We start from the raw sequence: 27,969 nt of genomic DNA on the forward strand, positions 1-27,969 counted from the left end.
TTTCAGCCAGCTAGGGCGTGCCATTTTGCAAATGGCGGGTTGCTGATAAGCCTTCCTCTAATCTTGATGCCAGTCTTCTTTATGCCATCTGACTCCTCAGAGTAAACATGTTAAAATGACAACTTTTCTATGATAGGTGCTTTATCAACATAAAATTTGAAAACAAAACCACACCATTATAGGGCAGGACTGGCACCAGGGAGAGCTTTCCCCCCAGACAGAGTATGAAGGTCAGTGGAATAGGGTCCCCGAAACCCCAGGATCGACCCTTCCCTGGCTGAGAATCAAAGTATGAAACTGAAGCAGGAGAGATTTAGGTTAGATATGGAGGAGAACTTTCCAACTGCCCTGGCTAGGAGACGCTGGGCTACAATCCCAAGGGACATGGTGGCATTTTTCCATTCTAGAGATGGTGTGGAAAATAGATAAGACAGCCAGGGTTCTGGGCTAGCCTGGCTGCAGCCGTGATCAGAAGTCCATGGCTCCCAGCTGCCTCACCCAGTGCAGACCCAGCCCCCTCCCTGGGACCTCTTGTGCCCTCCACTCTGCCAGCCTCTGAGCTCATCTTGAGCCACCCCCAGGCCTTGGAACTCATTTCTGTTCCTGATTACATGGAGTCCTCTGGAACCTCTGGGCATCTCCCATGCTGTTCCCCTGTCCCCCACATCCTTCCCTCCTCTTGCTTGGCTAACTCACTCTGCGCTCTTGGCTGCCTTCCCGTGGCTGGTGTGTGAAGATACAGACTCCAGACGCACACCTCCCTAGGCATTAGGAGCGTCTCAGGGCAGGCACGTGGCCAGTCTTGCTCCATACAGGTCTGAAGCATGGTGTTCAGCACCCAGCAGGCACTGGGGTGGGGGTAGGCTTGTAGAGAAGGGACGCCAGGGTGGTGGTGTCTCTGGCTGAGAGGTGAGGAGTAGCTGGATGTCAGGGGGCACTAGTCCCCCAGCCCAGCATTGCTCTGGTATTAGGAGCAAGTGGGGAGCACAGAGGCCCCGGTTTGAATCCCGCCCTCCCCGTCCTAACCGTAAGCCTTGGTGAGCACGCCCATGTGGAGGTGTGCAGCTGACCTTGTCCTCTTCCTGCAGGTGGTGGCTATGTCGGTGAGGCTGCACTTCCTGTCCCCTGGGGACACAGGAGCCGTGGGGGTCGTGGGCCGCAGTGCCTCCTTCGCGGGCTTCAGCAGTGCACAGAACCGGAGGGTCTCGTAAGTTCTGTCCTGGGGCGGGTGCAGAGGGTGCAGGGCTGGGGAGGGGCGTGTGTGTGTGTGTGTGTATGTCTGGGTGTTGAGACAAACCTACAGTGTCCTGAACAGGCACCATCCCCTGCTTCTGCCCATGGGCCCTGAAGTCCATCTGCTGGAGCTGACCACTTGCCCACCCCACTTGGTAGATCAGAGGGCAGGAGCTGCTGGGCTAGGTCACACAGCAGAACTGGTCCAGAGCTGGGCCCCGGTCTCCTCAGGGCAGGGCGAGGATGGAATGTCCTTCCTGTTGGGCAGACTGGGAAATGGGGCTGCTCTCCTGGCTCTGAGATGGGCAAGCGACCACACCCGAATGAGAGTGTTTCTTCACATGGAAAAGAGGCATCTGGAGGGCTCCTCCCTCATGCGGTCAGTGGGGGATGCAGGCACACGGCTGACACAACAGGTGCTGGCAGGAAGTGTCTGGAGAGCGCCTCCCACAGGTCTGAGCTGACCCTTGCCTGCACCTGTCCTGGGTCTCCTCTGGTCTGCGAGTCCTCCCTGCCTGCAGTTAGGGCAGATGGAGACCCCAGAGGGCAGCCATGTCCATGAAGACACAGCCCACTGACACTGCAGGAGCCTTGTCCCACTCAGAACAGAGCCCAGTGGGACCTCACCCTGTCCTCTGGGCCCTAGCTCCTCCCCCTTCCTCCCTAGATCCTCCTCCTCCTCTCCCCTCCCCCTCTACCAGAGATGCTCCTCCCCCTCCTCTTCCCACCAAACCCCAAACCAAAGCCACTGCCATTTAGTCCATTCCAAACAGTAAGGACCTTGCCGGTGGAGCAGATGCCCCGTGGGGTCCGAGGCTGTACATCTTTACAGGCGCAGGACAATTCGAACTGTGGACTTTTCAGCGCTAGGGGATACCGACCCAGGATAGGGCAGAACCGACCCTGTGAGTTTGAGACTGTAACTCTTTATGGAGTAGAAAGCCCCATCTTTGTCCCACAGTGTCTGCTGTCTTCAAGCCACTCACCTCGAAGCTCCACTGTGCCACTAGTGCTCCGGGGGGCTCAGAGAGGGGTGCCTTTTTCACGGTTGGGACTCTGTCAGGTGTCAGGAGGGGCCAAGTCAGGGAAGGGTCACCTGGTCACTCCCTGTGAAGGGCCTCATGCTTGCTCAGTGCTCACCTGTGACCATCTAGCAAGGTCTCACCTGTCCCTGTAGACCAGCCCCCAGCCAGGCCTCCAGGGCCTCTGACTGGGTGAAACTTCAGCTGGAGCCTGCAGCCCAGAGCTGTGCCCTGGCCTCTCCCCGCTCCCTCCCTCCTGGTGCTCGGGGCTAGAGGAGGGGGCCAGAGGCCATCAAGTTCAGGTCCTGCCAAATCCAGGGAAGATGGATCATTTGGGGGCCCTTTAGGGGACTCCTCTGCCAGGGACCCCCCACTGGGGAGTAGTGGGGATGCCTGGCTGGGCTGGTCCTGAGGCCCCCTCCCCTCCACACCCTCCTGTAGAAGTAGAAGCTACCTGAGACAAGGGAGACAGGGTTATTTTGACCCTCTGTCACAGCCTGGCTCCCATGGTCAGGGCTTTTGGCTCCGGGCTGGGTGGCCTGGCTTGGGTTTCAGGCCTCGCTTCTGGCCTTATTTCCCAGGTAACCCAAGCAGGTCTGAGCAGGCCTACTGCCAAGCACCGAGCGTATGTGGCAGGCCAGGCCAAGCGACCCTGGCAGGGGAGCAAGGCTACACTCACAGGGAGCAGTGGACGAGGGTCTTTGGTCCCCCAGCTGCCCCTCCCTACCTCAGACCTCGATTCTGGACTGAGGCTTTTCATCCAAGAGCTCACCTGGAGGACATGCCTCTGGGAGCACTTGACTCTAAGGAGTGCCGTATGTACGAAGGTCATTTCCCAAGGACTGGATTTGCAGGGCTTGCTTCAAGGAATGCGGGAGGCGAGGGAGACACATTCCTTTTCATCTCGGTCCCATTCTGCCTCGAAGGGCAGGCAGGGCTGCCCTGAGCCCCTTCCCTGCCACTCCTCAGCTGGCTGGCAGGCGCCTCCTGAACCTGGAGATCAGGCCAGGGCCCTCGGGGCCCCAGGAGTGCCCCCTTGGGGCCAGCAGGGGTGTGTGGGTGTGAAGACCCAGCCAGGTCTGGTTTCAAGAGGGGGCACTCACACTAGACTGCCACGCATAGGGCACTTTGGGGCAGTGGGGGAGGGGGCACAAGCCACTTAACCTCAGTCTTCTCATCTGTGGAAGGGGATCATCGACACTGTCAGGGGTTCACACAACTTGGACTGGTAGTGCCCCTCCTTGTCTGTTATCCTCCTCAGCATCTGATGTCAGACACCACCAGGGTGGTTGGCTGTCCACAGGGCCGGGGCGGGGTCCCCACTGAGGTTGTGGGCAGGTCCCGGGCAGGCGGCTGGCCTGGCAGCCTCACGTGAGGGCTGGGTGGCACGCGCCCATCCGGAGGCCTGTCTGGCATGCCAGGGTGTTTAATATTTACTGAGTCCACCCAGAGCGGTGAGACACCCGCCCCCGGAGGCTGCTCCCTGCCCACTGCAGTGACACCGGGGCCAGACACGCAGCTGGTTTTGCCCTCCCCACGCTGCACGTGCCTCGGGGAGCTGCAGACCGGAGCCACAGAGGTCTCCAGGTGATGGCGGCAGTCGGGCCAGGAAGCAGCACCTGCCCAAGCAGGTGGGCCTCTGCAGCCAGCAGGTAAGCGCCTGCCTGTCTGCTGCCCTCCCACTGAGACCCAGCCTGCTGTCCCTGAGACTCCTGCTCCTCCCCACCTCTCTGGGAGCTCGGAGATGGCCACCCTGTGGAGGGCCCGGTTCAAGAGGTGGGTGATGTTTGTGCCTGGGGAGGGCTTGGGGAGGGGGCTTGAGAAGAGTCACATGATGGGTATTGTGTGTGACAGTCACAGCTGGGAGCTCAGGTATAGGGTCCAGTGCCAGGGATGCCCAGGCTGTGCTCAAAAACCACCTGTTTGAGCAGTCCTCCCCGTCCCCTGCCTTACCTCCATCCTGGCACTACCTGTTGGCCTGCTAACTACAAGGTCTGCAGTTCGAAACCACCAGCCACTCCGAAGGAGAAAAACGAGGTTTTCTACTCTTGTAAAGCTTTATAGTCTTGGAAACGCACAAGGGGCAGTTCTACTCTGTCCTGTCGGGCTGCTATGAGTCGTCATCGACTCGGTGGCACTGAGTTTGGGTTTGTTTGTTGTTTTTGTGCCTCCTAACACCTACATGGTCAGTGACAGCCCTTCCTTGTTCCACTGAAACACAGACTTAGTGCTGACTCTGGGCCCCCTGCTCTGAGGCCTTCCACACCTCCCTCTCTCCCTCCCACTTGACAGATGAGAAAGCAGAGGCACAGAGAGGTTCCTCAAGTTGCCGGCACTTGGCTTAGAAATGGCAGAGAGCCCAGTGCAGACCCCGGCGCCTGGCTCTGAGCCTGGGCTGGTGTCCACTCTCAGGGTCTCCCCGCTGGCATCTCAGCTCCCAAAGGCCAGGAGCTGTCTGTCTGGGCCACCGCACCCCGCCCACCCCCCACCCCCAGCCTCTAGCATGGTGGCTGGCTCAGAGCAGGTGCTTTGTAAAGACTTGTTGAGTGAATGACTAACTCAGGAGAAGCCCCTTTACCGAGGGGGAGACGGAGACTCCGGGTGCCAAAGGGCCGGGTTTGGGGGAACTGAGATTGGAACTTGTATTCTGAACGACCAGGGGGCATGGCGAGGGGCTGAGTGCTCAGGGGGTCATGTCTTCAACATCACCCCCCACTCCTGAATGCCCTGGCCTGTGCCTAGGCATCTGCACTTGGCACGTGCAGTTGAGCGGGGACCCACTGGTCTGGTGCCTGAGAACAGGATGGTACTTCTCTTGGGAGTAAGCTTTCATGTTTCTGGCCTCTGGTACTCTGATGCTGGCTTGGCTTCTCTGGGCCTGGGGTTCTCTCAGGGACCGGGGAGGGGACCGTTGCTCTTTTGCCTCTATGCGTGGACTGTGAGTCCTTGAGGGAGAGGTCCCAGGCCTCAGGGCTCCTGGAGCCAAGTCCAACATGGAGAGAGCAAGACCCCTGTGAGTTTTGTTGGAATGAATCAGTGCCCTTAGTGTCCCACCTCAGATATGCAGTCGACACTAGAGGGTTCTCAGAGCGGCAGGGCAGGGTCACTTCCCTGGGGATGCAGAAATGACACGGAAGGGCCCAGGGGCCCAGTTGGCACTGCAGGGAGGCAGGTGTTCTTGGTGTTATCCAGGCCACGTTCCCAGCTGACGCACAAGATGTCTCATTACAGAAAAAAAACAAACAAACAGAAAACACCTGCATGCCAGCTTCAGGAACAGCTGGATCCAGGAACTCATAGGCCTATGGTTTGGGTCAGCCCCACCTCTGCTGCTCTGGTTCTTGCTCTGGTGGCTTTTACCCCCACCCACTTGGTGGCATAGGCAGCTGCTGAAAATTCCGGGTATATGCCCACCCCGGCCCCCAACATTAGTAATGAGAGAATCTCCCTCCTGTGGATTCTGAACTCTGCTCCTGTCTAATTACTGTCAGAGTAGGTCATGTGTCTCTCCTTGGGCTGTGAGTGTTGACCAGGATGTAGATTGTCTCAGAATGCTCGTGTGCATGTGTGTGCTGAAATATGTCAGGTCACCTCCTTCTACTGCCCTAAAATTACATGTGTGAAGAGGAGGGTCAGGGAGCTGTTCCAGAGGAAAATTGAGGTGCTGTTATCAAGGGGTGGCCAGACAAAGCCAACAGGGGCCCGCTCCCCAGTAAACCCTGGGGCTATAATTTGACCTCTCACAAAGCTTTGCCTGCAAACAGAACTCAGACAGTGCTGGCATTTGGTCTGCTCCACTCTACTTCCCTCTGTAAATTAATTTCTGACATCATGTCTTTATGATGATACTTTTCCATACTCATTTTCCAGCTGAGGAAACAGACCAGGAGAGTCCCAGGAGCTCCCCACTAGACTGTGTCGCTTGGTGGCCATGGGGAGTGGAGTTCAGCCCGGGGTTGGGGGCAACTGATCTCAAAGTGCTTGCCTCTAGATCAGGGTGGTGATAGGAGGGCTTTGGGCACACCTGGCTCTGACCCACACGCCCTCCATCCCATTCCTCCTCACAGAAAATCCACCCATAGAAATTCCATGAGGTCTCGGGCACCGGCCAAGCCCTCCCGGATGTATGGTACGCTGCGAAAGGGCTCTGTCTGCCTGGACCCCAAGCCACAGCAAGTCAAGAAGATCTTTGAAGCCTTGAAGAGGGGTCTCAAGTAAGGATGGGCCCTTGGTGGCTTGGCACCGTGTGGCCTTCTCTCTGCTTCTTTCCTGGGCCCTGTCCCTTAGAAGGGACAGAAGCCACTCCTGGTTGGTTGTGTGCCATTAACAACCCTGTCCTGGGTGCAGCCAGAGTGCTGTGGACACAGCAATGAGAGGGGGCATCAGGGGATGGGGGTGGGGGCGAGAAGAGTCACAGGTTCCCAGATGTTGTAGCAGAGACATAGTTTCTCCCCCTGCTCACGCTGACTTATGAACGGGGCAGCCCGGAACCAGCGCTGATGAGAAATGTCAATCATCTTAAGACAAAATCATTTTCAGAGTATGCGTTCTTCCTGAATTTGTGGGGGGGCAGGGTGATAGCTATGCACCCCAGCAGGAGACAGAGAGAGAAAGAGGTTACCTGACCCCCAGTCTTTGTGGCCCAGCAGGACCAGTGGTAGAAAGACCCCATTTGTCCTCTGTGGTGGGGCTTGGGATGTGAGAAACCTCCGCCTTGAACGGGCTCTGGATTTTGCACCAAGGGAGAGGGACGTGGAGGAGCCCTGGTGGCATAGTGGTTTTGCTTTGGGCTGCTAACCATAAGGTCAGCTGTTCACAACCACCATTCACTCCAAGGGAGAAAGAAAGGGTTTGGTCCTCCCGTTAAGAGTTAGTCAGGTTCAGAAATTCACCGGGGTGGTTCTACTCTGTCCTATAGGCTCGCTATGAGTCGGCACCGCCTGACTCGATGGCGGTGAGTCTTTCAGTTTGGCGAGAGATGGTGCAGGCACCTGTTGGAAGCAGGGGCTGAGAAGGCAGCCCCACGATCCAGCTTCCTGCCCCTCCACCCTCAACCAGGCTGACTCCACACTCCACTCTCTCAGGCTGAAGAAGTCTCTGGGAGGGGTGGGGGTCTTTCCTCCTACCTGGGGGTGGGCACAGCCTCTCCATCCAGCCGCCCTATCCCTATCCTCCTGAGTCTGTGTTCTGTTCTTGTTAAGCAGTCCCGGGCTGCAGCCCCAGCCTCCACGTGACTAACATCCCAGCTAAAGCAGTGTTTCCCCACCCCACCCCCAAACCATGTTTGCCGTGATCTGGGTGGAGCCCAGAGCAGTGGCCCATCAAATCCTCGTGGGCGCAGGATGGGGTCCCTGGCCCCCAAGTCCTGCGCTGCTCTTCCTGTCCGAGCCCCGTTGCCTGAGCAATGGTGCAAATGCCCCAATCCAGAAGGCGTCCCCATGTCCCTCTGTGGCCCCTGGTCTGGGGGCATTCGCCAGCAGGTCAGCCTGCACTGACCTCGCCTTGGGCTGTGGCTGAGCTTGGGGAGGGAGTGTAATAGGGAGGGGAAGATTGGGGGCTCCTGGAACCCACTGCCTGTGTTCATACCCGAGTTCTTCCTCTTCCCTCCTGGGGACCGGAAGTGACACTAGGGGGACGTGGGGGTAGGAGGGGGGACCACAGTGAGTGACCCTGTCAGAGGGGCGATACCAAAATAAGGGTCTGGAATTCGCGGCTGTCGGTGTCTGGGCAGGAATGTATCAGTTTCATGAAGACAGGCCTGCGGCTCATTACAACCACAAACATTTCTCTTAAGCCTGGCCTACATGCGTCCATTTACCTACACGGCACAAACCTGATGCCAACCCAGTCTTGGGATTTCCTCATCTGCTCCAGCCAGAGCTGCCCTCTCCCCAATCACGATGACTCTTTGAACATGTGGTTCCGTCTACAGGGGCCACGATAGTTTAAAGGCGTCTCTTTAATATTGCCACTTCTTTATACTACTACAATAGCCACTTTGTCCCGGGAGGCCTGGGAATGACGATGTCTGTCCTCAGTACAGGGTGGTCTGGTGTCTGGGTGGGCAGCTGACACCGTGAGTTACAGCACTGGAGAGACCACTGCTGGCCACGAGGGGCCAGGTTACTTTCCACCTTGGGGGTTGGTTTGCCCGTCTCTACAGTGGGTGCAAATGCAGTAGACTGGCGTGTGGGCTATTTTAGGCTGAAGGAGCGTGAGCCCAGTGCTCCGTTGCAGTGCTGGGCCTCCCCCTCAGTGTGTGGGAGCTGAGGGGCCAGCATGGAGGCCTCCCTGGACCCTGGCTGCATGTCTGTGGATTCAGTTACAAGTAAAGCCCTGTCCTGGCTCTCCTCACAGGGAGTACCTGTGTGTCCAGCAGGCCGAGCTGGATTACCTGTCCGGACGCCACAAGGACACCCAGAGGAACTCCAGGCTGGTGAGACCCCGCCCCTCCCTGCAGCCACCTCCCTGGACGTGGGTGCGACCACACCCTCAGAGCACAGCGAAAGGAATAGATTGCTTCTTGTGATGCTTTGGCCTAGCTAGCTTTGGCCTTAACGCTGACCTGCAGACTGGTGGGCATCGTCCATCGACACCCCTCCACTCCCCCCAATGCCCTGCCCCGCGTGCGGCAGCTCTGCCCTAGCCCACCTTCCTCCCATTCATTCTGGGCTTGAGAAGTGACCTTCAGGTCAGCCATGTGTGCGTCTTCAGATGGCCGGAGACTGCGGGCCGGCCGGCTCTGGTGGCATCAGGACCAAGGGTATCGCGGGTATCACAGTGATTCTGGCCCTGTCCTGAGCGAGCCTGCCTGTCCCTCTGATATCTCAGCGCTCCTCCTTCTCCCCTGCACCCCCCAGAGCCAGATAGAGCAACACCACAACCCAGAGACCAGAGCAGAAAGCTGGGGTGTCAGCGAGGCCTAGGTAACCACCACGTGACTGAGTAGTGTAAGTGTAATGCGAGGGACCACACAATAGCCCAGGGCCTGGGGCCCCAGAAGGGTCAGGTTGCGCAGGCCCCCGTGAGGCGGGGCCGGTGCCATGGCAACCAACAGCAACAGCGTCCCGTGCAATAGTTGAGGCATACTTGTCCTAAAATGTATATGTAGATATTCATTATCCATCGGAACTCACCTAGGCCATTGGTGTTTGATCAGGCGACCCTGCGCTCTGCTCAGGCACGCAGGCTCCGCCCCCGGATGGGCGGGGCTTTCTCTCCAGTCTTGGGAAGTCCCTCCAGCCTCCCTCTTCTCCATCCTGCTGGCTTCCTGGGAGAAACCCCAGCGTTCCTTCTTGGGGTTAGGCTTGAGAAACAAAAGCGGGGGTTGTCCTGGTTATCTGGCCCTGGGGCGCCCCACCCTGCGACTGCCAGTACTGCTTGTTTGGGGAGCTGGAAAAAGGGGCCATTCCCTCCGCCCCGCCGCCCCCCCCCCCTTGTACCACTTCCCTGGAACAGGGACCTGGGAGGAGCGAAGCCCCAACCCCAGTCCGTGCAAGGAAGTAAGTCTAGACTTGCCCAGGGAGGAGGCTCCCCAATCCCGCCCCTGTTCCCAGGCCTGCCTCCCAGAATCGGAGGGATGGAACCCACCAGCACCCACCCACTCCTTTCTGGCCCCTCATGGGCATGTCCGTGCCACAGAGCCCTGCGCTCACCCACGGCTCCAGAAGTAGCCCTAGCGCAAGTGACTGCTTAAGGTGCTATGTTTTAACTGCTCCCATTTCGTAGCCCGGCACAATGAGGCCAGGGAAGGGGCCTCGCCTAGAGCTGTGGGCCGAAGTCCTGCTTCCTGGGCTGCCCGCTGGTTTCCCCGTGGTTGCTCTGCCTTTCAGAGGCTTGGGGTCTTCGGGCGCCTTTATTTCTGGAGTAGAATTTCACAGGCACAAGAAGTCTGAGTCATGAGAAACATGGGCTTGTGGGAGTTTAACTTCTCCTCCCTTTTCATCCATCAGCTCAGCCCGATTTGTCTATGTGCTCCCCACCAGTTACAGTCGTGGTCTTCTAAGAATGAAACCACAATGGGCATGCCCTCCCCCCGCCTTGCTTTCTTTCGGGCACCCCTCATGGAAACCCCTCCAGTCTCAGCTATTTGGTGGAATTCTGCCCCATCAATGCGCCAGTCCCAGAGGGTAGCTGGTTACGTGCTGCCTGGTAACCCAAACATGGCAGCTCGAAACCCCCTAGAGGCACTTGAGAGGACAGGCCTGGCGACCTACCCTGACACACATGGGGTGTCCACGAGTCTCTCTTGTGGTGTGTGTGTGTGTGGTATGTAAGTGAGGTGTCACTGGTACACACATGCCTCTAGTATGCATCTCACCTGCGGTTGCTCTACCATGCAGGGCTGAGAGGTGGTGACAGGGCACTGGCTGGTTGCCCCAGAAGGTGTGGCTGGCCCTTAGAACCACCCTTACACCCTTTCATTCCTACACCTCGGTCTATACCCCGGCTGGACAGGCCCAGAGAGGCTAGGCTGTTGGTTTTCCATTGTCTCAGGCTTGACCTCCTGGCCCATGCTGCCTGCCTCACCCAGCATCACCACCCCCAGGTTGTTCTGAGCATGGCTGAAGTCACCCACAAATCCCTTAAACATTCGGGCATCATGGTTCCCCTTTATTGGGCACCCACTCTCTCCTGGGTTCCTCAGAGGGACCCTACGGGTAGGTGCTAGTGCTGTCCCATCGCCCAGGAGAAAGTGGAGACTCAGAGAGGGCCGGTAACTTGCCCAAGGCCACACAGCTGCCTGACCTCCATGGGCTCACTCACGCTTCCTCCTTGACCTGGACCACACAGGGCCCACTGTCTCCAGGCCTAGGAGGATTGGGGGCAGGGCCTGGCTGCTGGCACTGGCAGCCCCTGAGGAGTGCAGGGGGGAGGCTCTGACACCATCCCTCCCCCTCTCCCTGCAGGCTTTCTACTATGACCTGGACAAGGTGAGTGTAAACCTCTGGGCCAGCTTCTGGTAAGTGAGGGGCTGGTGGGGAAACAGGCTAGGTGATGAGCCCTCACCCTGTGCTGAGGCCGGGAGGAGGGGCACAGGTTGGGAGTGGGGGAGGGGAGGGGCACTCTCAAAGTGCCATCTCTTTCTCCCTGAGAAGCAAACACGCTCTGTGGAGAGGCACATCCGGAAGATGGAATTCCACATCAGCAAGGTCAGCCAGCCCTCTCGACACCCCCCCCCCTCCACCCCAGCTGCAGGTCCTTCTGTAGGATCCCGGCCCCCGTGGGCCCACATGCCATGGGGGTGGGCAGGGGAGCAGGCCTCTTGGGTGCGAGTGCCCATGCCATGCCCATGCCTGTGCCGGGCGCAGGTAGATGAGCTCTACGAGGGCTACTGCGTCCAGTGCCGCCTGCGGGATGGGGCCGCCAACATGCAGCAGGCCTTCGCCCGCTGCCCGCCCAGCCGCGCCTCCAGGGAGAGCCTGCAGGAGCTGGGCCGCAGCCTGCACGAGTGCACAGAGGTGGGCGCAGCCTGGGGGGGCTGGGGGGCAGCCGGGGGCTCTGGGCTGCAGGGTCTGAGCCACCTGTGGGGTTTTACAGGACATGTGGCTCATCGAGGGAGCCCTGGAGGTTCACCTGGGCGAGTTCCACGTCAGGATGAAAGGTAATTGAGCGCAGGAAGGGGCCGTGTGGGTGCCCCGGGCTGGTTGGGGGCCGGACCTCGGCTTGGGGTGGGGGCTGGAAGAATCCCTGGTGCGCTGCCCTTCCTGAGGCTCAGATGTGAGGTTCACTCCTGCCCATCGTGATGGTTTATCCCCCTCGAAGCTGACACCCACTCTTCGGGGGAGGGGTCCCCTATGAGGGATACAGTAGGAGGGCAGGCAGGCCATCTGCAGTCTCTCTGTTGTAGGCTTGGTGGGCTATGCGCGGCTCTGTCCCGGAGACCAGTATGAGGTACTGCCACGAGGGGTCTGACCCTTCTGCCCCGCCCTGCATGGAAGCCCTGGGGTGGCCCTGGGTCACCATGGCGATAGCCAACACGCCCCTTCCTGGGGCTTGCTCACAGGTGCTCATGCGTCTGGGCCGCCAGCGCTGGAAGCTGAAGGGGCGGATCGAGTCGGACGACAGCCAGACCTGGGACGAGGAAGAGAGGGCCTTTGTCCCCACCTTGCGAGAGAACTTTGAGATCAAGGTATGTGTGTGTGTGTGTGTGTGTGTGTGTGTGGAGGGGGGGGGTTGGGGTAGAGGACACATGGAAGAGGGACAGGTGAGCACCCTGGGCACTCGGCTCAGACACCCCAACTCCCTCCAGGTGACAGAGCTGCGGGGCCTGACCTCGGTAGCTGTGGGCACAGTGACGTGTGACATTGCCAACTTCTTCACGACCCAGCCCCAGGTCATCGTGGTGGACATCACGGAGCTGGGCACCATCAAGCTGCAGCTGGAGGTGCTGTGGAAGTGAGTGGGGGGCGCCCCCCACCCCCCGCCAGCCCCACCACCCTTTCCCAGGGCCAGCTGGTAACTCCCGCTCTGGGGTCCTCAGCTCCAAACCACCCTCTGGTGATGGGGCCTCGCCTGCTCCCCCTGGCCGCCGGCTCCTGCTCTGAGCTCCATTGCAGGCACCTCTGCCCACACCTGCCCTCTCCACTCTGCCCTCCTGGCCCTGGACGGCCTGAGGCTACACCCTTCTCTGTGGCCCCACCCCTCGGAGTTTGAATTCTCTTCCCATTTTTGAACGTGTGTCTATTGACGGCCCGGCTGGTCCAGGTCTCTTCCCGGTGGCCCCCTGGGGCCTGAGTACCTTGTGGGCTTCTCATCTCCAGCCGGGAGACCTTGCAGTGAGGTTGGCTGCCTCAACCAGGCATGCCTGAGGGACACCCTGAGCTCTACCCTGGGCTGTGGCTGCAGAGCGGGGGTGGGACACATGCATTGGACCATCCCTGCCCTGGGAATGGGGTGCGGGCAGTGGGGGGGAGACTCGTGGGCCCCCCACTTCAGGGATCCTGGTGGGTTATGAGTGGGACGGCTTAAAAAAAATCACTGCCATCGAATCCCTTCTAACCCACGTAGACCCTGTGAGACAGGGCAGAACTGTCCCTGTGAGTTTCTGGGGCTGTAACCACCAGCAGTTCGAAACCACCAGCTGCTCCTTGGGAGAAAGACGAGGCTTTCTAAAGAGTTACAGCCTCGGAAACCAGCGGGAACAGTTCTGCTCTGTCCTATGGGGTCGCTGGGGGTCAGAACCAACCCCACATAGGGAGTTGAATTGCGTGGTTCCCAAAACTGTTTGTGGCAGGGGAGCTCACTGGTGAGTGAAGGGTGTGCTTAGAGGGAAGTCCTGCACCTTACTCCCCACTGGCCAGGGGCTAGAGAGCCCCTCAGTCCCCGTGCTTGCTCTGGCTGGCTTCTCCTTCCATCCTTAGTGGTGTCCAAGCCTGGGGTCACCAGGGCCACTGGGCTGGGCCCCTTCTCTCCCTCAACCTGTGTCTCACCTCCTCGTTCCACCTCGGGGGGCTGGCTGCAGGCTGGTTGAGCTCCTCACCCATGGGGATGTCCAGTGCGCATGGTCACTATGAGAGGGGGGCAGGCGAGAGGGGACCCGTGCTGAGCACTGCTGAGCCCCCAGGAGGGGGATGACCAGCCCTCTGTTCTCCCTGAAGCCCATTTGATGCCGAGAGCTCCCTGGTGTCACCCAGCCCCACGAGCAAGTTGTCTGTGGCGTGCAGGAAAGGTTCTGTGTACAGCTGGACACCCCCGAGCACACCCAGCTTCAGGGAGAGGTACTACCTGGTGAGTCAGCCTCCCCCAGAAGGGCCCGGGTCACACTGGGTTGCGGGCGTCCCCTGGGGGGTCGACGAAGGTGCTGGGAGGGGCTGGGCGGGGCACACTGCACCCCCCCAGTGCAGCAAGCTCAGGGTTCTGCCTGGCTTGTTTGGGGCTCTCCCGGGCCTCTTTCTCTTCTGTGCACCCCTGCTCTGGGCTCTCGGGGCTCAGGAAGGAGTTTGGTCCTGGTCCGCAGATTCCCATCAGTAGCCACGGGTCTCCATTTACTTCTTTTAAACCTACGGTTAGTGTATTTTCCTGGCGGGACATTGGTCATTGCTACTTGCTGTGACCCCTGAGGCTCCAGGGCCTTCAAGCCGACCACTCTTGTCCGTTTCTTCCACGGACCGCCCTCCGCCGACATGCACACCAGCGGATTCCTCCTCACCGTCTCATACGCCCTCGCAGCCTCTCTCACCCGAAGCTGTGCACGGAGGTGGCTCTCTCTCAGCTGCCCCGCCCCCCAAGTGCCTCCTCATTCTTTACTGAGAGTGCCCTGGTGGCGCAGTGGTTAAGTGCTCACCTGCGACCCCAACGGCGGGCAGTTCGAACCCACCAGCCGCTCCTGGGGAGAAAGACGAGGCCGTCTGCTTCTGTGGAGATGACAGTCTGGGGCACCCTGTGGGGCTCCACTCTCCTGTTGGGTCACTGGCAGTCCACGTCCCAGGAGGTCACTTTTAGGGGCACGCTGCTTCATCCAGCAGGACCATGCTGCGGTGGCAGTGTCTGCTGCCCCAGTGATGGGCACCGTCGATCTGCTGGGGCACAGGTGCTACCCTAACGCAGCCAGTCCACAGGGGCATGCTGGGCCCCATTGAGCCTGCCCCCTTTAAGGCCTGGCGGGGCATAGGCATACTGTGTATGTGGGAGAGGCACCCCAACGCAGGCCAGTGTGTGTGATGCTGCCCCCAAGTTCTCCACCCTCCAGGCCCTCGGTGCAGGGCGCTGACGCATGAGCCCAGCAGCGTGTGGTTTGAGAGGCAGCTTCCTTGTCTTTGGTTAGAAAATGATTTGTGGTCAAGGGCCTAAGTTCAGGAGCTGGTCGGCGGGGTTTTGGATTCTGCCTCTGTCCTCTCCACCCCCACCTGCTGTGTGGTCTTGGGCAGGGCCGCTTGCTGGGTCACCGCCCCAGGCCAGCATTTGGAGACCACCAGCCGCTCCGCCTAAGGAGACTGTCTGTGTCTAGGAAACGCACCGGGGGTGGGGGGGTGGTGGGAGGGGCTGGCTGTTCTCCACTGCCCCAGACAGGTTCCCTGAGTCGGGAAGAAGAGTGGGGATGGCATGGTCTAATTCTACGGGAGGGGAGGGAGTAGGGTTACAAGTGCGGACAGACAGTGGGGGCACAGAAGGCATGCTGTGAAGGGTGCTGCCGGGGCTTCGGGAAGGGAGGGGGCGCATGGAAGGTCTGAGGGCCCCGCTGTGCATCCTGCCCGTGCGGCCCCAGGATGGCCTGAGTCAGAGGCTTTCTGGGATACGGGCAGCGCTGTCTCCTTGGGTGCCATTTGGTCTTTATAAGGTGGCACAGGAAGATCCTTCCAAGGGTATGGACACGAGAGAGAGGCTCGGTGACCAGCTGTTATTTCTATGATGACAGTATGGCCTATTGACCTTCAGCCATTCATTCATTCACTTCACTCATTCCAAACCCCGTGACAGGCTTTGTCCGTGGCCTGCTAAGACCCGGGCTCTCTGGGAGTGGCTATCCTGTGGAGCAGGAAGACCCCGGGCAGGACAAGACAACTATCCAGTCCCGAGGGCCATCAGACTCACAGGAAAACCAGTGGGGTGGGTGGGGAGGAGAGGACAAGGTGGGAGTGTGAAGAAACGGGATCTGGAAAAGGCATGTCTGAGTCAGGAGCTGAAGGAGATACCCAAGTTGGGAAGGCTATGTGTGTGTGTGTGGGGGGTGTTTTGGGGGGGAGGACAGGGGCAGTGCAGAGTCCCTGTGTGGGAATGTGTGTGGGGGGGGAGAGGTGGGGAAGGGGTGAAGAGGGTGGGGGCCAGTAAGGAGGCGCTGAAGCTGCACAGGAGGGAGGCTGAGGGGTTGGTGAGACTAGGGCGGGTCCTGGCAGCATCACAGGATGCTGGCCACCTTGGGTGGACCTGGGCCATCTAAGGCCTATGACATGCAGAACTGGTGTCCAGGTAGGGAAGCCCCTCTGGGGACCCCATGTGGTCCCTGGGGTGGTGGCGAGCTGACTGTGTCCCCCACCCTTCTGCAGGCTGTCCTGCCACAGCCACCACAGCCGGCCTTGCTGTTGGGTGGGCCAAGGGCCCCCTCCATCCTCAGCTACCTCTCTGACAGTGACTTCCAGGGTCCTGGTCTGCGCAGCCAGAGCCAGGAGCTACCTGAGATGGACTCCTTCAGCTCCGAGGACCCCCGAGACACTGAGACCAGCACATCAGCCTCCACCTCGGATGTGGGGTTCTTGCCCTTGACCCTGGGCCTAAGCACGTCCATTGAGGAGGAGACTCATGAGGCGTCCCCTTCCCTGGGCCTTGTCCCTGAATTGACCCAGCTGGCCGGAGGCCTGTTTGTAGAGCAGCCCGGCTGGAGGGACCTGGGGGTGGAGATCCCCAAGCTACCCCAGGACCCTCCGCTGCACACCCTCATGCCCGTGGGTCACCAGGAGGGCCAGGAGGAAGGAGAGGCTGCCTACGAAGGAGACGATGAAGGCGCAGGCGGAGAGGAGCCGGGTGTGGCCCTGGAGCAGTCCCTGCAGGAGATCCTGGAACTGCTTCGCTCCTCAGCACCCGCCCCACCCCCGCTCCAGGAGCTGGAGTACCAGGTCCTGGGCTTCCGGGACCGGCTGAAGGTAGGGCCACTGGCTGCAGGGCCACGGCCCTGCTTGGCTGCTAGCATGACGTCTGGGAGGGGGCTCTGGGGCCCAGCGGCCCAGGCCGGCATCCTGGCCTCAGTCCTGCCTGTTCCCTCTGCACCTCAGTTTCCTTATCTGTCAAGGGGGCCTGCCAGTGACCCCCATCAGGCTAGAAGGGGGTCTTGGGAGATGTCGCATGTGCCTGACACGGATCAAATGTGGCGAGGAAGATGGGGGCTAGAGCAGAACCAGGCCCCACCGAGCATCTTCCAATCCGAGGGGTCTGGGTGGGAGTCTGCAGAAGGCTGTGTGTGGCCACCCTGCTGCACCTGTACCCTGCCAGGCTCCTGGCCAGCACCGGTCTGGGCTGCAGGGGGCTCAGGCGGCAGGCGGCTCACAGAGGCCTGGCCTGGGAGAATTTTCCTTTTCTATCCTGATTTTCTGTTGACCCAGGTTTAAATGTACAGGCAATAAAATGTCCACCACCTGCCTTTCCGGTTACATCCATTCCTGTATGAACCAGCCCCGTGGGGTAGGGCGCACACTGGCACAGAGGCCGGTCGAGGGCGTGCAGTAGCTGTCTTTAGAATGAGTTTTCGTGGTCTTCCTCCCCCCACCCCCTCAACACCACAGACCAGCACAGGAGCCGGAGCACAGGACCCCTCACTTTATAGGCAGCCACGCCGGACCAGGGCTCCCTGTTCACCATGGTCACGGCCGTTACCAAGAAATGCTGAGAAATGAGTTCAGAAAGCACCCAGGCAGCCGGGCAGGAAGATAATGAGTTTGAAACCGTGCTGCTAGCCCAGCAGGCTGAGTCAGCACCCATCTGCTGTCCCTGCCCGGCCTCAACAATCACCCTCGTTTTACAGAAAACACCCTGAAGTCACACTGCAGGGATGGATGGGCCACTGTAGCTATCTTTACGGACTCTTTACTTTGGAAAACGAAGCTAAATCTGCCACGATAGAGTCGGGTCCAACTCACAGCAGAGCCCACACCCAACACCCTGCCAGCGAATCGATGCCGGCTCATAGCGACCCTTTACCCCATAGGACAGGGTTAAGCTGGCCCTGTGGGTTTCCAAGTCTGCAGTCTTTATGGGAGTAGAGAGCCCCGTCTTCCTTCCTCAGCTCAGTGGTGATTTCGAACTGCTGACCTCGTAGTTAGCGGCCCAGCTCCTGACCACTGTGCCCCTGGGCTCCCATAGCCTTTCCAAGGTACCCCTCTGGCAGCCCAGCGCCGGGTCTTCTCCCCAGAACAGCTGTAGGATTTGAACCCCGGGTCTTTCCCTTACAGCGGCGTGCTTAGCCACGGCTTCACCAGGGGTCTTTACACTTGAGCCCAAGCCGTGGCTTTCAGTTTGATTTTTAAGAGCAATTACACAGCACACAGATGTTTATGTATATGCATACAACCAGACTCACTGCCACCGAGTCGATGCCGACTCACAAGGACCTCACAGCACAGGGCAGAGCTGCCCTTGTGAGTTTCCGAGACTGTAGCTCTTTTTTTTTTAAAAAAAAAATCATTTTATTGGGGGCGCGTACAGCTCTTATCACAATCCATCCATCCATCCATTGGGGTCAAGCACATTTGTACATTTGTTGCAATCATCATTCTTAAGACATTTGCTTTCTACTTGAGCCCTTGGTATCAGCTCGTTTTTTTTTTCTCCTTCCTTCCCTCCTGAACCCTTGATAATTTATAAATTATTATTTTTTTATGTCTTACATTGACCAATGTCTCCCTTTAGCCATTTTTCTGTTGTCTGTCCCTCTGGGAGGGGCTTATATGTAGATCCTTGTGATCAGTTCCCCCTCCTCTTTATGGAAATAGAAATCTCTTTCTCTGCTGAGCGGCTAAATTCGAACTGCTGACCTTGTGGTTAGTAGCCCAATGCATAACCCACTACACCACAGGTCTCCATATATAATAGAGCTTCAAAAAATTCATGGTAAAGCGGAATTAGATGAGAACTTTCTACTATATTTTTGAAGCCCCTCTCACATGTCTGTCCTGTGTCTATGTGTGTGTGTGCTTGCATATGTGGGTCCCATGTGTATGTGTAGATGCATGAGCTTGCGTGGCGTGGTATGTTATGCAGACATAGGTTCTGGCTATCGGAAGTGGCATCTCTGTACCTCATGTCAGTGTTCGCTTGTTGCTCAGTTTCCTCTTGGGCCCTGCCTGTGGGGCCCAGGTGTGGTGTGCAGGGTTGGGTCTATTGAAACGGGGTGTTATTTTGGTGACATTTGTGTGGGTTGAGTCGTGGGTATGTGGGGCAGGGGCCAACCTCAGATCAGGGACTCAGAGAACACGCACTGCCTTCCAGGCAGCTCTGACTCCCAGCCATCCCGGAGAACAGGGCAGAACCGCCCCTGTGGGTTTCTGCGGCTGGAGCTCTTTACAGGGGCAGAAAGTAGACCAGTGACAGGACAGGACAGGGAGACACAGCCCCTGGGAGGGCCTTCCAGGGGCTGAGGCTGGGGCTGTCTTCTGCAGGCCCGTTGGACCAGTGTGGGTGAGGGGCTTCCAGGAAACAGCCTCCTGGTCTCTCTGGGGCTGAGAGGCTCAGCCAGCACCTCGGAGTTAGCTGTCCAGGTGCCGGCCTGCCCCGAGTCGTGCTTGGAAAAGCACGGGAACTTTTGGTATTTCAATCCCGGTGTTTCCCACGAAACCACTCACGATCCCAAGTTCCCAAGTGACAAAGAGTGGCAGCTGTCGCACTCACTTGTCACTTGCCCTGTTTGGGCTCACGGTGTGTCTGCGATGGCCGTTGAGCAGTGATTTCAGGAACCCGGTCCCACCCCCACCTGGTCACTATTCACAGGGCTAGTGGCCGGAGCTAAGCTCAGGGCTGTGGACAGGGCTCCTGTCCCTGGGTCAGTGTGGGCCAGTGCTCAGCAGGTCTGGGTGAATGGCCGGCTGTCCACCCTCAGGGCCACGTCGCTCTGCCCACAGCCACGCCACCCCCCTCGGGAGCACGCCTCGGCCGAGAGCTTGATGGAGTGCATCTTGGAGAGCTTCGCCTTCCTCCATGCCGACCTCACCCCAGATGAGCTCTCCCTGTTTGGGGGCTCCCAGAGCTCCCGGTGAGTGCTGTCCTGCCAGGGTCACCCTGATGGCCACGGCTCCACCCATATCCTGGCTGGTCTTCCACAATGCCCCCGTCTGCTTGCTCATTCCCCCCACCCCCACCCCACATCCCTGCGATGCCCACTGCCAATGGCACAGAGCAGGTCCTTATGACTGCCAAGTGAATGAGGCAGGGTGTCCTGCCTGACCCTGAGCTCTCTGCTCTGAGAAAGGGCTGTTGTCAGTCTTTAAGGTCACCAGAAAGTCCTCTGACATCTACCAAAGTGTCTCCCAGCCTCCCACAACCGTCCCCTCTCCCCCACAAACTACCCCTCTGTCCGGGTGCCGTTCCCCCCTCCTGAGCCCAAATGGGCACCGGTACCATCCCTCCTCCCACACTGCCCAGAGGGGGTGGGTATCACTGTCCTGGCACTGCCGAGAGCGGCTCAGGCCTCCGGGTCAATGTCTACCCACTGCACTGGCCATATTGACCCTGTGCTGGGCACTCCTGACCCGAGGATGTCCCCATTCTCCAGGTTGGGACACTGAGGTTCAGGGAGGCAGGCTTGTCTGGGTCACACAGCTGGGAACCAGACTCCCTGGAAGGGTGTGACCCCAACCCCTGCACCGCCCCAGGTGTCCACCTACACCTCCCATCTTCCCCCCAACCCCCTCACTAGGCCATCTCTTGTGTGGAGTCATTGCTGCCCTTTGATCTTTTTCTTTAAGTTTTTTTTCCCGCTCAGGTTAGCCCCCCCCTCCCCCCAGCACTCTGGGCCCTGGAGCTGGCCCCTCTGGATCAGGGAGTGTTTCCTCTCTTCTACCTGGGAGTGGTCACCAAGGCCCTTCTCCCTCCATCACAGGAAGGATAAGTCCCCGCCTGCCCCACTGCTGAAGGCATCCAAGGAGCTGACGGCCGGCGCCCCGGAGCTGGACATGCTGCTGCTGGCTCACCTCCGAGTCTGCAGAGCCCTGCTGCAGGTGGGCCGGGCGGGGCTCGTGGGGCCAGGCCTGGGAGTCCCTCTGTGAGGGTGCTGGCCAAGCCCTGGCCTGTTTCTGTGGTGGAGGACACAGCCCCGATCTAAACAGCCTCCAGCACAAGAGACAGTCAGACTTGTGAGACTGAATGATCTGAGGGCGGCTGCAGGCCCTGCTGCCCGCCGGCTTCTCACAGCACCCCCACCCCTCCGCCATCCTCTGGGTGGGCTGGCTTCAATTCTGGTCTGGCTGAGCCATGTGCCCAGCCCAGGGACCCGTCACTGACCCTTGAGGCTTGGTCAGCATCTGTGTGGAGTCAGCCACCAGCCAGAGAAACACCACTGCAGCTCCCCCACTCTGCCAGGCAGCTCCCTTCGGGACAGGGGAGCCCAGGGGCAGCAGGTGTGATGGGGAGCTCTGCGGGTGGGCTGCCCGCTGACCAGGCTCATCACGGGCTCTTCCAGAAACTGGCCTCCCCGAACCTGTCGAGGATGATCCAGGAGTCCCTCCTGGAGGAAGCGGTGGAGCAGAAGCAGGTTCTGGAGACGCTTTCGGTTCTGGACTTCGAGAAGGTCGGCAAGGCCACATCCATTGACGACAGTAAGCAGTGTGTGTGTGCAGTGCACGCAGTGACATCCCCAGAGAGCCGGGCCCACGCTCACACCACGGGGCAGGGAGGGAGGCTGGGCACCCTGGGCCTTAGCGGCACAACACCCTGAGGCCCACTTCACCATCCAGTGCCTGGCTTCCTAGATAGGGCCCCATACAATCATCCCGAATGCATTCAAGGTCCACGGTTTGAGGTCTGCCCCTACCTCCTGACCCGGCCAAGGAGTGTGGAAGGGAAGCTGCCTGCCCAAGTGCCCCCCTGAGGTGTGACAAGGGCCCTGACCCTCAGCATCCTGCCCCTGGGCCCCCAGTCATTCCACAGGCCTCCCGAAGGAAGGGGTGCCTGAAGCTGTGGAGAGGCTGCACAGGACCCGGCGCCATCCTGTCCTGCCCTGCCACCGTGCTGCTGGGCCAGCTGAAAAAGACCTTCCTGCACAGAGTCCGAGGGAAGTACCCGGGACAACTGGAAATAGGTACCCCAGTGTGATCACACCAGGCCCCTCCTGGTCCCACCTGCTGCCAGGCCGAGTGTCTGCCCAGCCGGCAGGTGCAGGGGTTTCTCAGCTCGATGGCATCTCTGCCTGGCTGTAGCTGGACTCAGGGACCGGGTGGCTGCAGGCAAACAGGAATTGCTTGCGGGGTGCTTTCTGGGGAGCAGAGTCCAGGGCTTCCCAAGGGATTTTTGAGAACTGCCAGGGGCGAGAGCCAGTGGTGTCGGCCCAGAGGCCGGAGGGTGGGGGTCCTCCAGGTGGCGGTTCTGAGACCCGAGTGGGCTTCTGGTGGAAGTGCAGGGAGCCCAGGCAGCACAGTGGGCAGGCATTGGGGCTTTGCCAGCGTTCCTTGGGAGAAAAGTGTGGCAGCCTGCTTCCAAACAGATTCCTAGCCATGGAGAGCGAGCCTGTGGGGCAGTCCCATTCTGCCCTCTAGACTTGCCCTTGGAAACCCCAGGGGGCAGTTCCACCGCATCTTACTCATTTGCCCCCGGAGCAGCCTATGGGGCAGTCCCACCTTGCCCCATAGGTTTAAGAGTCAGAACTGGCTGTGGTGTTTGGTGGACGGGCAAATCCCCAGGCCCAGGGATGCAGATTCAGGTGCTGGCTGGGGCCCAAGCTCAGAGGTCGAGTCAAGGCCTGTGGTCTCGCCAACCCTGGTTCCTCTCTGGGGTGCACATGGCCCCTCATGGGCCACTAAAAACCAAAACCACACTCATTGCCATTGAGTCTATGCCAACTCCTAGCAACCCTACAGGACAGAGCAGAACAGCCCCCGTGGGCTTCTAGGCTGTCACTCTTAATGGGAGTAGAGAGCCGCCTCTTTCCCCCTCACCGTAGCTGCTGCTGGTTTCAAACTGCTGACCTGTGGCTAGCAGTCCAGCTGGCCAGGCCTTGGGGCCCAGAGGGAACCGGGCCCCATGCCTCGTCCATCCGTCTGTCCGCAGTGTGCCGCAGAATGTTGGAGCAGGTGCTCAGTTGCGGGGGGCTGCTCCCCAGCACCAAGGCTCCGGAGGAGCACGTTGTCACCTGGTTCCAGTTCCACAGCTACCTGCAGAGGCAGAGCGTGTGCGACCTGGAGAAGCACTTCGCCCAGCTCACCAAGGAAGGTGCGGGAAGGTGGCGGGGCGGTGGGGGGGTAAGGGGGGTTGCAGCCCCTTCGTCTCACCTCCATCCGCTGCCCTTCGGAACCGACTCCATGCTCCCTTGGCTGCGTGCTGAAATGAACTCCCGGGTAGGGAGGCTTTAGTGAGTGGGGGCAGTGGTCAGGGCCGGACAGAGGGCTACTCTCTGCTGGCCAGCGTCCCTGTTTTCTTCAGTCATTTCAGGGGTGCATTGGACCACTTGCTAGCCAGCCTCCCTAGACTTGAGGAGGCCCCTTTCCGATAGCTCCACATGGGGTTCTGAGACACAGGTGTGGCCAGGCTTGGTGGAGATGGGGTGCTGCCTGCTCGACGGGACCTGGGCCGTCTCCTCTTGCAGTGACCCTGGTGGAGGAGCTGCAGTGTGCGGGGAAGACCAGGACGGTCCGGAAGCTGCAGGGGAAGCGTCTGGGCCAGCTCCAGCCCCTGCCCCAGACCTTACGCGCCTGGGCCCTGCTCCAGCTGGATGGGGCACCCCGAGTGTGCAGGGCGGCCAGCACACGCCTGGCCCGGGCAGCCAGGAACAGAAGCTTCCGGGAAAAGGTAGGAGGCATGGCTCCTTGGCGGCAGGGAGCTTGGATTGAGGGAAGCGCTGAGGACCAACAGCTTTGGGGTACCTGCCTAGCCAGCCTCCGTGGCTTGAGAGACAGTGTGACTGGTGCACAGTGGTCCAGAGCTGAGACCCTGGTGATTGTGCATTTCAGGCACCGGTCCCTGAGGTGGGCAGGGCAGTGCGGGGGCCACACCACGTGCCCGGCCTTCATTCCAGGGTAGAATCTCAGCACATGGACATTGGATTTGTGACTTTTTCCTTTCTCGCTTGAGAATTCTGGACACATAGCAGTAGGAAGAATAAACATGAAGAACCCCCCCGCCCCCATTCACGGGTAAATAGTGACGTGTTCATGTCTAAGCCACAGGTTCCCTGTTGGCTAGAAGCGGCCCTCTCCACCTCTTTTTCCCCCTTGCAACTTACTTGTGGAAGAATTCTGGTGGTTAGTCTCGCGGGATCTAGATTTCCCAATAGGGGGGTGGATGGAAGGCTCGCTGCTTGTGAGGGGGTGGGGTGCCTTCAAAAAGCCTGCGTGTGAAGACCCTCCTGGCTGTCAGGGGTGGGGGACCAGGGCCCTGGAAACTCAGCCACCTTCTCTTTGGAGACTTGGAGGAGCCCCCCCAGCCGGCGGCCAGCCTGGCTCTCCTCACCTCTGGAGAAGACCTGGATCGATCTCCCCCCGAGGCCTGACCATCCTAAAAGGCTCAGGAAAGTTCTCTGCCAAGAGCTGCCCACTATGCAAGAGCAGCCGTCCCCCGGCTGGGGCTATGTGGTGGGCACCAGCCCAGGTGAAGGTGCCAAGTGCGGGCCCCAGCCCTCCTCTGGGTCCCTCCCTCGTGGTCATGGCAGTTGGGCTCACCCGTGGGCCAGGCACACGGTCACTACAATGCGTGAAGCAGGTGCCCAGTTTTCCATTATGTCCGAGGCCCAATGAGGCTCGTGGCCCTGGCCCTGTGGCTGGTCAGGATGGGCTGGCACTGTGCTGGGAGAGGCTGGTGAGGGGAAGAGAGGAAGGCCCCAGGTAGCAGCCTCACCTGTGTTCAACCTGTCAGTGGGGGCCAGGGGGTGGGTGGGTGATTCTTCCATTTCGCAGGCTGGACGGCCCTGATGGCGCTGCACTCAGCATGCTCAGTAGGTGGCCGTTTTCAGGATGCATTTGTGAGATACGGATGAAACAAGCAAACCTCTCCTGACTGGATTACCGCCCTTAGGGTGAAGCCAGGCTCTGAGCCAGTGTTCCACAGCCGGTCTGAAAGCGGTGGCGCAGGGGGCAGTTCTGAGGGGACCTGCCATCTCCTGACTGCCCTGGACTTGGCCTCCACTCTTGCTCCCCCCTAGTGCCCGCCCTTCTCTTCCCCAGGCTGTGCGCTTCTACACGGATGCGCTGACGGAGACAGACCCCAAGCTCCAGCAGGCTGCCTGCATGGCGCTCAGACACCTCAGGGTACGTCACCCTCCTCTTCGCTAGTGGTGGGCCGAGGAGCCGCCTGGTGGTTAACCTTAGAATCCATTATCATCTAAATGATTCCACTGGGACCAAAAAGGGGGAAGTAACCCAGCAGCTGTCCAAAACAAACAAACAAACAAACAAACACACACCAGAGCACAACCCTTGAGAACCCTCTGGGGTACAGTTCCACTCTGAAACACACGGGGGTGCTGTGGGCGGGCATCAATGCCATCCACCGCAGGTTTGCTGTACAATGCGATGAGATGGGTCCAATTCTTCCCATCTGATGGATGGGGCCGGTGAGGCTTGAGGAAATGAAGTGACTTACTGAACGTCACAGACCATAAGTGGTGGAATTAAGGTTTGCAGCCAGACAGCGGGCAGGCCCCTGGGCACGTGTGCTGACATCGAATGCTACAACCCCCAAACATGGGCACCCCTACTCTGCGAGTGGCCTCTCATCACTAGTGCCTGCACAAGGCACCAGTCTGCTTTGTGTCACAGCCTGGCCTCTCTGCTGGGCCTTTCAGAAGGTGCACTGTGGACTAGGTGGGGCTACTGACTTCAAGGCCAGTGGGTTAAGCCCACCTGCTGGAGCAGCTCTCAGCTCCATCCACGGGGACTCAGAGCGGAGAGTCCCTCAGAAATACCCAAGGAGCATCCTCCCTGTGCCAGGATGCCATCCCCACCCCCCAGCTCTGGGGGATGGCAGGGAGCCAGCAGGTGGCCCACAGACCCACTCTGGGCTCTGATAATGTATATGTCAATATGTGCCATGAGAAAGAATCTGTAAAAAGTACAAAGCCATCATTTACAAACGTTGAGTCTGACGGTAAAAGCAAGCTGCCCAGAACCTCGGCACTCAGCAGCAAGGACTGTGGAAGGTTTTCCTTTCTTTGTGAGCATGCAGTGGGCACCCTTGCTGGCAACTTCAGAGTTTCAACGCAGGGGACAAAATAAGAACCCTGGGTGTTGGACTGGAAGCACTTTAGAACTGTTGGAAGGGCCAATAAGTCAGACCACGCATTGTACCTACTTCAGAAACTGCTTAGCAGCTACTGTTGTCCCTGTCATTCTGTGCATCTTTGCGCTCACGTTTTATACAGTATCAGAGAGTTCGGGTTACATCCTTTGGCTAGACTCTCCAAAACGTTACCTTGGAACTGTCACCTTAAAAATTTTGTTTTCAAAAAGCTCTAATTTGCTCCATGCTAATAGTTCACTACATATTAAATTCCTCCCATTCAGTCTGGAGTCAACAAGAAATCTTCCAAGGGTGGGGGCCACAGACGGACCCTGCAGCCTCTCACATCTGAGCTAGCCAGAGGTTGGGGTGGAGAGCCAGGCAGGGGCACAGACATGCCGGGTTCCCCAGTCAGTGCTGCTGAGGCACCCCAGCGACAAGTTCTGCCAGCTGAGTCTCAGTAAAGCTCAGGCACACAGGGACCCTGGGAGATGCAGAGGGAAGTCGCAGGGACCCCAGCTAGGGACCATGCTAGGACTGGTCCTGGCCGGCTTAGCCAAGTCAGGCCTACCTTTTGAAAACAAACATCCCCTTCACCCCAACTTCACATTCAGGGCGTGGAAAGCATCGACCAGATAGCCAACCTGTGCCAGTCGGACCTGGAGGCAGTGCGGGCGGCAGCGAGGGAGACCACGCTGTCCTTTGGTAAGGTGCTGCCCTGTGGACGGTCCTGGGGCCCTAACAGCCAGCCCCTGCCTGCCAATGGCAGGCCTGCTGGAGACAGTGCTGTTGCACAGTAGAGCAGGCCGTTTTCTGGTTTCCCACCGCATTTAGCAGCTCTGCAGACACTGCTATGAATGTGCGCAGTACGAGCATCATGGGTGTTTGAAGGAGGGTGAGGACCACAAGGTGACACAGGCGCCAAAGGAGCCCCTGCTGTTGGAAAGTGGCGCTGACAGGCCTGCTTGCGAGAGGGCTGTCAATCTGTCAAGCTCAGGGCCCCTGTGATGAACGAGCGGGGCAGGAGGCTGCCTGCCAGTGGCTGCAGTCTGGCCAGGGCAGGCTTCCTCCACGTGGGAGGTGGGAAGAGTGCTCTATTTTCTGCTCACACTTCAGACCTGAGTGGAGGAAAGCCAGGTGTGTGTGGGGAGGCCCTGGGCCCAAGCCAGGCTGGAAAAGGTACATCCTGCTCACTGAAGTCTTTGCTGTGGCCTGCAGAGCAGGCCCCCCCAGGGCAGCCCAGTGACTGGTGACCTTACTATTTCAGGTGAAAAAGGACGCTTAGCTTTTGAGAAGATGGACAAAATGAACTCCCAGCAGAGAGATGTCCTTGGCCAGGAGGCAGATGTTGAAATTACGGTGTTTTAAGGAGCCTTGGTGACGGGCTCTCAGCGGACTGGATGCAATGACGGCGCTCTGGGTGGGGGCCCACTGTGTGAGCTGGCCAGAGCTGTGCCTGGAGGCTCAAGACACAAGTGGGGTCTTGTATGAAAGCAGGGAAAGATGACTGATGGCCTGCGAGAGGCATTTCTGAGTCTTTGAGCCATTGCTTGGATAGGGTCTAGTACCAGGCAGCTGGCTAGGTGAGGCTGGCACGCATGGCTCCAACATGCCCAACATCGAGTCCCAGGGTGGACTGGCTGGTCGGTCAACTGCTAAGGAAAGGACCTGACTCACTTCAACAGCAGCTGTGACCCCGGAGCTGGAGGGCAGCTGGGGACATAGTCGCCAGCCATCCCCTCTACTAGGAACCAGAGCTGAGACTCTCACAGAGCTGCCGGACCAGCAGCACTGGGGAAGGAGGCGGCCAGGCTGAAGGCCCTTCTGGAACTAAGCAAGCAAGAGTCCGCCTTGGGAAGCAAGTCTG

General features: G+C 59.2%; 1 protein-coding gene across 1 annotated transcript; it reads left to right on the forward strand.

The window, feature by feature from the left end:
* Positions 1-1,097: 1,097 nt before the first annotated feature.
* On the forward strand, positions 1,098-27,848 carry RIPOR3 (RIPOR family member 3). Its single transcript, XM_075527744.1, has 21 exons — positions 1,098-1,207; positions 6,323-6,469; positions 8,613-8,691; positions 11,165-11,188; positions 11,354-11,407; positions 11,567-11,716; positions 11,796-11,859; positions 12,106-12,149; positions 12,262-12,387; positions 12,508-12,653; positions 13,856-13,985; positions 16,241-16,834; positions 19,802-19,932; positions 20,779-20,896; positions 21,358-21,493; positions 21,814-21,975; positions 22,941-23,102; positions 23,476-23,678; positions 25,049-25,132; positions 26,717-26,807; positions 27,370-27,848. Exons 1-21 carry the CDS (start codon positions 1,098-1,100, stop codon positions 27,468-27,470), a joined length of 2,856 nt encoding a protein of 951 aa, XP_075383859.1. The 3' UTR covers positions 27,471-27,848.
* Positions 27,849-27,969: the final 121 nt, after the last annotated feature.

This window comes from Tenrec ecaudatus, chromosome 12 (assembly GCF_050624435.1).
Source record: "Tenrec ecaudatus isolate mTenEca1 chromosome 12, mTenEca1.hap1, whole genome shotgun sequence".
NCBI classification, from domain to species: Eukaryota; Metazoa; Chordata; class Mammalia; order Afrosoricida; family Tenrecidae; genus Tenrec; species Tenrec ecaudatus.